The sequence below is a fragment of the Oncorhynchus keta genome, chromosome 5 (genome assembly GCF_023373465.1).
Source record: "Oncorhynchus keta strain PuntledgeMale-10-30-2019 chromosome 5, Oket_V2, whole genome shotgun sequence".
Lineage (NCBI taxonomy): Eukaryota > Metazoa > Chordata > Actinopteri > Salmoniformes > Salmonidae > Oncorhynchus > Oncorhynchus keta.
In genome coordinates this window covers 32,642,641-32,653,722 of record NC_068425.1, presented here as the reverse complement: position 1 = coordinate 32,653,722, position 11,082 = coordinate 32,642,641, and the positions used below count along the sequence as shown (strand labels likewise).

Sequence of the window (11,082 nt, the reverse complement as noted above, 5' to 3'; positions counted from 1 at the left end):
CACTGTCAACTGTAGGACCTTATATAGACAGATGTGTACCTATCCAAATCATGTCCAATCAATTGAATTTACCACAGGTGGACTCCAATCAAGTTGTAGAAACATCCAAGGATGATCAATGGAAACAGGATGCACCCAAGTTTAATTTTAAGTCTCATAGCAAAGGGTCTGAATACTTATTTTCATTAAAAAATATATATATATATAAAACATATTTTTGATAAAAGGTGTCTAAACCTGTGTGTAGATTGAGGGAAATTAATATAATTCATTTTAGAATAAGGCTGTAACGTAACAAAATGTGGAAAAAGTGAAGGGGTCTGAATACTTTCCAAATGCACTGTAGGAGGCCATATAACAAGTCAAATGCAGTCTGATATCCCATTCAGGCTTTTGATGGTTAGTAGAATATATTCATATGTTCTACTAACAAAGAAGCAAGACCAGACCCCTATTCAAAGTCACAACTTTATTGCACCTGTATAGCTAATTACATGATCCATTTTGGTAAGAGTCACTTTTCATTATGAAAGGTCTCTCCTTGGTCTGAAAAGGCGGTGCAAAATATAGAACCATCGATGCAAATATGACGTGGATCAGTCACACCAGTATAATGTCCTCGTGTCAGTTTCCTTGAGAATCGAACATGTCCTAAAGCTCATTTCACAGTCAACATTAAAACACATTGAATGGAACTGGTGATGACACCGCTCTCGTACTGTATGACACTACAGTAACAAGGTGCCTTCGTATGAAACACACACATATGAACATCCATCTGCAAGAAATTATTTAAAGTCTCACAATCCCCCACCAATCCAAATACAGATTTTATCTGTATTTTTTATAACACATGAAAGATTTGTGAAAAGTTTATTTAAATGATTTAACATTATCCATTAACTATACTGTTTAAGCTGACATCTCTAGAATGAAAGTCAATGGGTGGCTAGAACTACACTAGACTCGTACGAATCATCCTGATCTCACAAGCTTGCATTCTGTTTCCGTGTAGCCGATCAGACCAGGATGGTTTGTAAAGGCTAAGTCTACGCAGGGATGACGGGGAAAGCTTGGGAAACACCAGGCGGACTGTACATTCTACACTGGCCAAGCGCTTTGTTTAATGACTAGCATTTATCATCTATTTATCAAAATCAGTGCCCAGATAAAGTGGAAGATCCCATGTTTTCACCCCCAAATATACTGGTAGAAAACAGGATAAAATGGGGGTGGTGTGTAATAAAATGTGGACTTGGCTAGAAGGTTGGTTGAACATGAGGGTTGTAAGGTTGGGGGATGGCTGGGTACATCAGGTTCCAGATGACCAGTTAATTGGACTGTCTGTGGGTGATTTGCATAGAGAGAGTACAGATTGGGACAATGATCATGTACTAATAGCATATACATCAACTTCAAACTAACAATGCCTGGGGCAACGTACATAATCTAGCCTGGCCCCAGAGGTCTGTGCTGCATTTCCAACATTTACAATGGCCATAGGTGTTGGCCAAACCACACAAACAGATCTGGGACCAGCCTACATGCAACTCTTTATCTGGGATAGAACACACAAAGAAATAACTGTTTGGTTCATATTGAGGCCCAAAATTAATTCAGAAAACACATGATGCACAACCAAGCTGAAATTCACTGGAGATGGAGCATTACTAAATGATGGTCACCAACAACTTTTAGTTAGAGACCAGGGACCTGGTGATGGAGCATTACTAAACGATGGTCACCAACACAACTTTTAGTTAGAGACCAGGGACCTGGTGATGGAGCATTACTAAATGATGGTCACCAACACAACTTTTAGTTAGAGACCAGGGACCTGGTGATGGAGCATTACTAAACGATGGTCACCAACACAACTTTTAGTTAGAGACCAGGGACCTGGTGATGGAGCATTACTAAATGATGGTCACCAACACAGCTTTTAGTTAGAGACCAGGGACCAAGGACTTGACATTGAGAATGACACGCAGAAGAGATGAACAATTAGCTCCACTCATGACCTACTGTAGATGTCTAGGGATGAAAAAAGTTCCCAATTCAACCCACCCACCCCAGAATCACTCATACCCTCTTTTGCAAAACAGAATGGGACTATTTACCAGAAAGGAGAGCAAATGGATTAGAAAGCAGATGAAACAATGATATGCCTAATCCATTAAAAGGTGGATTATGTGGTGTTACAAACAGGCAAAGCCTTGACGTTATCGCTACAGTCCCCAACTTGACCTGGGGGTAGAGACATCCGCCTATGAACTTTGCAATTAGCTGATGTCGGGGCAATTCATATTCCAGCATCACTTGGTGTTAATCGACCATGACATTTTCTATTCTGACACATCTAGCAAATGACATCATCTTCAGAACTGTCCAATTCACTCAGGAAAGGAACCAAAAACAATCTGTTAGGGAAGCAGAACTGAATATTCTGATATAGGAAACTTCAAATACCACCATCACGCACACAATAATCAATCAGATTCAACTAAAGATGGAGGCCGTTTGTCTGCGTGGGACAGGCATGTGACTGTTCCCCCTCCAAATTCATGCTTGTAGAATAAGAGTATAATCAGAATATGTAAATGTGTCAGCAGCAGCCACAGTGGGTCAGTTTTATCAGGTCATGTAGAACATACCAAGAAGGCATTGTGGCAAAGAAATCACACAGAATAAGAAACCATAAAAGCATAAAAGTATCAATCATTCCCAAACTAAAAGAGAGGATGGGATTAAAGCATATCAGTTATGATTCACCCTCTGCAGTCCTGTTCATGTTTGGGATCTTTTAAAGGTGACTTGGTGATTGTGCTGATGGTGATCAGCGCGAGATGGTCACCACATGTCTTCACATACAGAATAGGCCATGAGTCAGGAGAACAGTATTCACCTCTATTGGCCCACTGTCCTGCAGATCGCCCAGTCAGCACAGCGGTTGTAACCAGTGGTGTAGTAGAGGGTAAACGCACGGAAATGTCATTTATGCATGTTTTTGTATTTTGCCCGAGCGTTTACCCACCATTTGTGGGAAAATGCATTGAACGTATAGGGAGTGTTGCTTTACTCAGCAACAGCGGCGATCAACGTTTACCAACCAACCAACCAATGTTTTAATTTTTTTTTTACACTAAATCACTGGTTGCAACATTTTAGAATGTTCAGAGAAATAGATTGAGTAGAACACAATGATTTTCTATAGGAAATAATTTCATCTCTATACATTACTATAATTCAAAGTTCTGCACGTTTCGCCCACCTGAACACAACCCAAGTGTCTCCCTCATAGGTTTCAATACATTTAGCTGATGGGTAAGGGTTATCTAGCATACATCATACAAAATCTCTCACCTCAGCCTTTCACACAGATAAATGCTATATGGTGCATGCCACATCCTTTGATACTGGCTAGAAAACCCCAGAACCGTCTCCTAGAGTAGCCCAACCATGTCAAATGTACAAATATGACAATTCCTGACATGACTTGTTCTGAATTCCTAACATAACATAGTGTCATGTTATTACCACAGATGGAAGCTCATCATATTCATGAGCAGCTTGAGCACCATTGACTGAACAATATTTCCACATCCATCTGAGACAACGGTGTAGAAGCAATGGTCAACTCATTGTTGCTGAACCCTGTTGCTGAACCCTGTTGCTGAACCCTGGCTGATGGTGGTAACATCACAGCCCATGTTGGTCAGCTCACCAGACTCGGTCATCAAAGGAAGACTTGCGGTAAGTTCTATAGTGAAGAGACCAGCACAGATCAAAGATGTGTTGTTCTGTCAACTGGCCATGGTCTCTCGTATTGCAGGGTATCAGGGTATGGAACCGCCAAGCAATTAAAAAAAGATTCACATTGTTACAGTGGTGTCACGTGTCGTCACTCCAGTTCGGTTGTACTGTATGTGGCCAAACATCCATTCTGGTTGGCTCTCAGTGACGGTATCCAAACATCCATTCTGGTTGGCTCTCAGTGACTGTATCCAAACATCCATTCTGGCTCTCAGTGACTGTATCCAAACATCCATTCTGGCTCTCAGTGACTGTATCCAAACATCCATTCTGGCTCTCAGTGACTGTATCCAAACATCCATTCTGGTTGGCTCTCAGTGACGGTATCCAAACATCCATTCTGGTTGGCTCTCAGTGACTGTATCCAAACATCCATTCTGGTTGGCTCTCAGTGACTGTATCCAAACATCCATTCTGGTTGGCTCTCAGTGACTGTATCCAAACATCCATTCTGGTTGGCTCTCAGTGACTGTATCCAAACATCCATTCTGGCTCTCAGTGACTGTATCCAAACATCCATTCTGGCTCTCAGTGACTGTATCCAAACATCCATTCTGGTTGGCTCTCAGTGACTGTATCCAAACATCCATTCTGGCTCTCAGTGACTGTATTCAAACATCCATTCTGGTTGGCTCTCAGTGACGGTATCCAAACATCCATTCTGGTTGGCTCTCAGTGACTGTATCCAAACATCCATTCTGGTTGGCTCTCAGTGACGGTATCCAAAGCCGGTCTTCTTGGCGCCGGGTGTGACCGACCACATGCTCCGCCGGTCCTGGATCTTCTGGAAGATATTGCCGCTCCTCCTCTTCTCTCGCTTGTACTTTTTCATTTTCTTCACCTGTTCATACACACATAAGAAATAATCAGACCAGAGGTAACAGAGGTAAAACGTGCCGGAACCAGTTAGCGGCGCAGGGAAGGTTCTAGGAATAGTTAAGCCAGAAGGAGCCCTTCACACATGCTTTAGATGCAGAGCTAACTGGTGCATTCAGTTTCCACTAGGACTCTAGTGGAAGGCCAGGAGATTCAGGATGTTGCTAAATATCAGGGATAAAAATTTAAACAGAACCCTAGGTAAGTCAAAAACAAGATACAACTAAAGTATCCCTTTAACATAATGTCTTATGTTGAAACAATCACTATGTGAAAACAGCTTTCCACGGGCTTGTGTGTCTGTGGGTGCCCTCTCACCTTTCCACTGTCAAAGTCCTCATCCCACTCGTCAATCACCATGTCGGTTCTGGCATCGCGGGTGTCGTCAATGGCATCCCTACTGATGGCAGATGCCTCTCCCTCCCAGCTGAGGACTGGACACACCCACCGCAATCAGTCATTACAGCGCTACGCACAACAGCGGTATGAGCTGCTTCTGCCATTAGTCTCCCAGAGAGACTTAGCTAGCTACATAAATAACTTTGCGACAACTTTTTATTACAATTTCTTGACTCCACTGGAGGTAAAGTGCAACCTTGAGAATGTCTTATGTTCTAGATCTCACCTTGGGTTCCATAGGCTTTGTCCAAAGAGTTCTTCAGGAGCTCCTCAACCACTCCACCACTCCTCTTGCCATCCCAGACCATGGGGGCTGGGTGGGGGACATCCCCAGGACCACCCTCTACTGCTTCTGCAGCGGGGGCCTTGGAGCGCTTGTAGCCATCCTTAACCTGGCTGTCCCACACGATCACTCCAGCTATGGTGGGGGGGGGTGAGTGAGGTGAAACATTCACAACCAGGGACAACTAAAACCAGAAATAAAGTAGCTAGTAAAGACAATGGACATGTAGTTTTATATAATATAATATTTGAGAATTAACAAGCACCAAAATAAACAGTGACAGTCAGGAAGAAATTAAAATTCCCAAAACAATTAATTTAGCAGCATTGTGTATTATGTTTGAGCAAAAGAACAGCAGTAACCATGACAAAATGCATGGAATCACAGGAAACTTCTTTAAAACTAAAACAATTTCTCAGCTCTATGGAAAAATATGTAGAATTGCAGGAAACCGGCGGAACGTTTTTTTTTCCAGCTACAAAGCCAGGAGGGCGGGGCCGACCGCGCTCATTGACACGCCACCTGACCCTTTTTTAATCCAGAAAAAAAACAGAACATTTGCAGATGCAACAAAAAGAACCAAAATAAAACCAAAATTTGAGCCCTGGGAAATATAAAAATGTATACATAATTTACATAATGCAAAACTAGGACAGAGCCTATGGGTAAGACTGGACTGTTGACTTAAGTCAGTGCAGCAGTGTGTGGTGTGTGGGTCTACCGGTGCTCTCCACGGTGCCCCTCTTGGGAAGGGCCTCCGCTGCGTCAGTGTCGCTCCTCTGGTCGCCGGAGCAACAACGTCTGCTTTCCTCCCAATGTTTCACCTCTTCTTTTAGCCTGCGCTTCTTTAACTTCTTTGGGGCAGTAGAACCCCTAGCGCCGTTTTCAACAACCTTGTCCTTCGTCCCAGAACTGTGCACAAAAAAAATATAGATTTCTATTTTTAACGTGTCAATGTGCAAAGAAACTAACCATTCGGTTGTATTTTCTATATCTCCCATGTAAGCTAATATCTTGGCATCACAGCCTTAAGATAGATATATATATATATATAGTACCAGTCAAAAGTTTGGACACCTACTCACTCCATGGATTCTCTTTATTTCTACATTGTAAAATAGTGAATACATTAAAACTATGAAACAACAAATATGGAATCATGTTGTAACCCCTCCCCCCCAAAAAAGAGTTAAATATTTTTGGGGCGGGGATATGACATTCTTCAAAGTAGCCACCCGTTGCCTTGATGACAGCTTTGCATACTCTTGGCATTCTCTCAACCAGCTTTATGAGGTAGTCCCCTGGAATGTATTCCAATTAACAGGTGTGCCTTGTTAAAAGTTACATTTGTGGAATATCTTTCCTCGATGTGTTTGAGCCAATCAGTTGTGTTGTGACATGTGGCATACAGAAGATAGCCCTGTTTGGTAAAAGACCATGTCCATATTATGGCAAGAACAGCTCAAATAAGCAAAGAGAAACAGTCCATCATTACTTTAAGACATGAAGGTCAGTCAATCAGGAACATGTCCAGAACGTTTAGAGTTTCTTAAAGTGTAGTCTCAAAAACCACTATGATGAAACTGGCTCTCATGAGGACCGCCACAGGAAAGGAAGACCCAGACTTACCTCTGCTGCAGAGGATAAGTTCATTAGAGTTACCAGCCTCAGAAATTGCAGCCCAAATAAATGCTTCACAGAGTTCAAGTAACAGACACATCTCAACATCTGTTCAGAGGCACCAATAATAAGAAGAGACTTGCTTAAGCCAAGAAACACAACAATGGATGGCTAATTTGAAGAACCACAAATATATTTAGATTTGTTAAAAAAACGTTGGGTTAGTACATGATTCCATATGTGTTATTTTATAGTTTTGATGTCTTCACTATTATTCTACAATGTAGAAAATAGTAAAAATAAAGAAAAACCCTTGAATGAGTAGGTGTCCAAACTTTTGACTGGTACTGTATGTTTTATTAACTTTTTGATGCGTTGGACCTTTTAACTGAAATGTTTATTACTGCTGTAGGTCTAAAGCTACATGACCAGACAGACAAGTAATAGTACTCTAATGCATCTACGTTTTCTAGCTAGAATATCACAATAACATTTCAAAGTGACCTTTCTGAAACAGAACGTGTTAATGTTGCTTCCTCCGGTCCCTCCTCCAATCTCCTTTTCTTCCTCCTCCTCCTCCTCTTCATCATCGTCGCAGTGTCCATACTCTGCTCTCCTTGATTCGCATCACACTGGAGAACCACTGGAACCAACTGGAGCTTACTCTTAGGCTGGGGATGGGGCAGCTTTGGTTGTTCCAGGGCTCTTTGGTCAGGGGGGCTGAGTCTCCATGATCCTCCCTGACACCAGTCCTCCTCTTGTGCCGGCGGTGAAGCCTCCAGATGAGACTGAACCCTTTCCCTGTGGTTCACGGCTGCATCTCCATCCTCTTCCTCCCTCTTCCTCTTCTTTCTCCTTTTCCGCCTCTTCCTCTCACTGGCCTGTTCGATCAGTTTGGGCTCAGCGGGGATGTCTGGGATGACGGAGGCCAGTGCTGGCTCTCGCTCTCCGCCTTCCATCTCAGAGTGACGCCGTTTCTTATTTTTCTTCTTTAAGGTGGCGGCGGAACTGCTTGGGCCAGGCTCTGACAGACTGGGGGTCTCGGTAGGTTTAGGGCTCTTTGGAAGGTGGGTCTGAAGCCCATTGGGTTTTGGAGAGAGGGTGGAGTTTGATTTCTGGGGACTCTGATGCTTAGATGGGATGCCTGAGTGGACATGGTGGGCTGCAGGTGGAGATTGCAGTTTGGGTGAATGGAATGGACCAACCCTGAGAGGGGAACGAGAAGAAAATGTTCAAGAACAAAATAGGAGAAATTCAAACCATCCAGAAAAATACTGAACACAACGTATAGTCTTATGTGTTGCTTCAAAAGTTGACCAATGGGACGGTAAACCAGTGAGAACTGGGTGATGTTCAGTAGAGCATACCGTAACAAACTGCTTTGAAAGGGAAACAGAATGCAGTGTTTCTAAATTGGACAAATTCAGATAGTACCACCCTGTTTTACTCGGGTTCAAATAGTTCTCCTGTTTTGTGCCTAACTGGACACAATGCTGTGAACGGTCGTTGAGGGGGAGGGCGTGGTGCGGTTCGTACCTGTGACTGTGAGTGGGTGAGGTGAAGGTGAGGTTAAGTTGAGCAGGATGCGTGCGGTCACTGGACGGATGGCGTGGCAGGTGGGGGTGTTGAGCCTCAGTGCTGCTCGGACTCCGGCTGCGACTGGCCTGCAGTTATCGACAAAAATAAAAACTTGGTGGTCTAAAAGAAAATTGCCATGAACGTGACAAAAAAGGAGGGATGATCAAATAAGGAGGAAGGAATCATTGTAAAGACGGATGGAAGAACAAATGAACAAGGGAGAGAGAAAAACAGGAGAGGATGGTATGGCAGAGAAGAGTTAGAAATGGTTACAAGAAAATAATTGGAACTGAAACAAAAAGACAAAACATTGTAAAAAGAGGCGACTACTAATACAGGGCTGTCTAACCCTTCCTGGAGAGATACTGTCCTGTACCTTCTCACTCCAGGTTTTCAATTTAACCCCAGTTGTTAATTACCTGATTCAGTTTATCAACAAGCTCATTATTAGAATCAGGTGTGATAGATTAGGGTTGAGTGAAAACCTACAGGACAGTATCTCTCCAAGAACAAGGTTGGAGAGACCTGTACTGGAGTATGTGGTTGGTTAGACAAGAGAATAAGAACACAGATGGTGTACTAGTCTTGCATAGGGCAATACACACCGGTATTGATGCACGGAGCAGTTTGAGTTTTTACTTTACCTTCTATAACCATGTCCATGTTTGGTTTGTTAAAAATGTGGTACTCAACTCCAGCACGTAAAATGTCAGTTTTTATAGTTGACTCCTTTTGCTACTTGAGCTTAATAATAAAAATGGTGAGAGATGGCTGCCATTTTACAGGCTCCAAACCAATTTGCGTTATTTTTTTAACATATTTTGTATACAATGTTTCTGCCACCGTCTCGTATGGCCCGAAAAAAGCTTCTGGATAACAGAACAGTGATTAGTCACCTCGTACTGGACAAAGCTTTCTTTCTTTAACTAGGCGGATGCGAAGGATTTACACCCAACAAGGCCCAAATCCACGTCAGTTGCATCAAGAAGAGACAGAGATAGGGGTCATAGGTCTGGGTGCCTTGAATCCGACAAGTGAGTAACCCGCCTCTACCATCAGTCCTGTTTTCCAACGTGCACTCATTGGATAATAAACTGGATTAATTCCGATCAAGACTATCCTACCAACGGGAGATTAAACTGTAATATCTTATGTTTCACTGAGTTGTGGATGAACAATGAAATGGTAACAAATCAAATTTTATTAGTCACATGCGCCGAATACAACCTTACATGGAGCTGGCTGGGTTTTCCGTGCATCGGCAAGATAGAACAGCTGCCTCCGTTAAGACAAGTGGTGGACGTCTGTGTCTATTTGGCAATAACAGCTGGTGCACGGAATCTAATATTGATGAAGACTCAATGTTTTGCTCGACTGAGGTGGAGTATCTCATGCTAAACTGTAGACCACACTATCTACCAAGAGAGTTCACCTATATTTTTCATTGCTGTCTATTTACCACCACAAACAGATGCTGGCACTAAGACCGCACTCAACAAACTGTATAAGGCCATAAGCAAACAAGAAAATCCTCATTGAGGCGGTACTCCTAGTGGCCCGGGGACTTTAATGTAGGGAAACTTAAATCCGATTTACCGCATTTTCTACCATCATGTTATATGTGCAACCAGAGAAAAACTATATAGACTTACAGACCACCTTTACTCCACACACAGAGACATATACAAAGCTCTTCCTCTCCCTCCATTTGGCAAATCTGACCAAAACTCTATCCTCCCAATTCCTGCTTACAAGCAAAAACTAAAGCAGGATGTACCTGCGACTCGCTCAATACGGAAGTTGTCAGATGACACAGATGCTAAGCAACAGGACTTTTTTGCTAGCAGACTGGAATATGTTCCGGGATTCTTTCCATGGCATTGGAGTACACCTCAGTCACCTGCATCACCAACAAGTGCATCGATGATGTCGTGCCCACAGCGACTGTACATAAATACCCCAACCAGAAGCCAAGGATTACAGGCAACACCGCACTGAGCTAAAGGGTAGAGATCCTGCTTTCAAGAAGCGGGACTCTAACCCGGAATCTTATAAGAAATACTGCTATGCCCTCCGACGAACCATCAAACAGGCATCAATGCCAGACTAAGATTGACTCCAACTACACCGGCTCCGAGACCCATCGGATGTGGCAGGGCTTGCAAACTATTATGGACTGCAAAGGGAAGCACAGCCACGAGCTGCCCAGTGACACAAGCCTACCAAACAAGCTAAATTACTTCTACGAACACCTCGAGACAAGCAACACTGACTCATGCATGAGAGCACCAGCTGTTCCGGACAACTGTATGATCACGCTCGCCGCAGTCGATGTGAGTAAGACCTTTAAGCAGGTCAACATTCACAAGGCCAGACAGATTACTAGGACGTGTACTCCGAGTATGTGCTAACCACCAGGCAAGTAGCTTCACTGACACGTTCAACCTGTCCATGACCGAGTCTGCAATACCTGCATGTTTCAAGCAGGTCACCATAGTCCCTGTGCCCAAGAA

At 43.2% G+C, this 11,082-nt stretch overlaps 1 protein-coding gene across 15 annotated transcripts in view; it reads right to left on the bottom strand.

The window, feature by feature from the left end:
• Positions 1 to 454: 454 nt before the first annotated feature.
• Positions 455 to 11,082, bottom strand: part of usp36 (ubiquitin specific peptidase 36) — a 36,081-nt gene continuing 25,453 nt past the window's right edge. For 2 of the 15 annotated variants that reach the window (XM_052519636.1, XM_052519640.1), the window contains exons 15-20: positions 8,528 to 8,655; positions 7,496 to 8,197; positions 6,093 to 6,283; positions 5,315 to 5,506; positions 5,008 to 5,123; positions 455 to 4,654 (exon numbers count right to left, since the gene is read on the bottom strand). In XM_052519636.1, coding sequence (XP_052375596.1) covers positions 4,523 to 4,654; positions 5,008 to 5,123; positions 5,315 to 5,506; positions 6,093 to 6,283; positions 7,496 to 8,197; positions 8,528 to 8,655 — 1,461 coding nt within the window. In that variant the 3' untranslated portion in view covers positions 455 to 4,522. Of the gene's footprint in view, positions 4,655 to 5,007; positions 5,124 to 5,314; positions 5,556 to 6,092; positions 6,284 to 7,495; positions 8,198 to 8,527; positions 8,656 to 11,082 lie in introns of those variants that run through there. The other 13 variants (XR_008137095.1, XR_008137097.1, XR_008137089.1 and 10 more) reach the window with 13 other exon arrangements.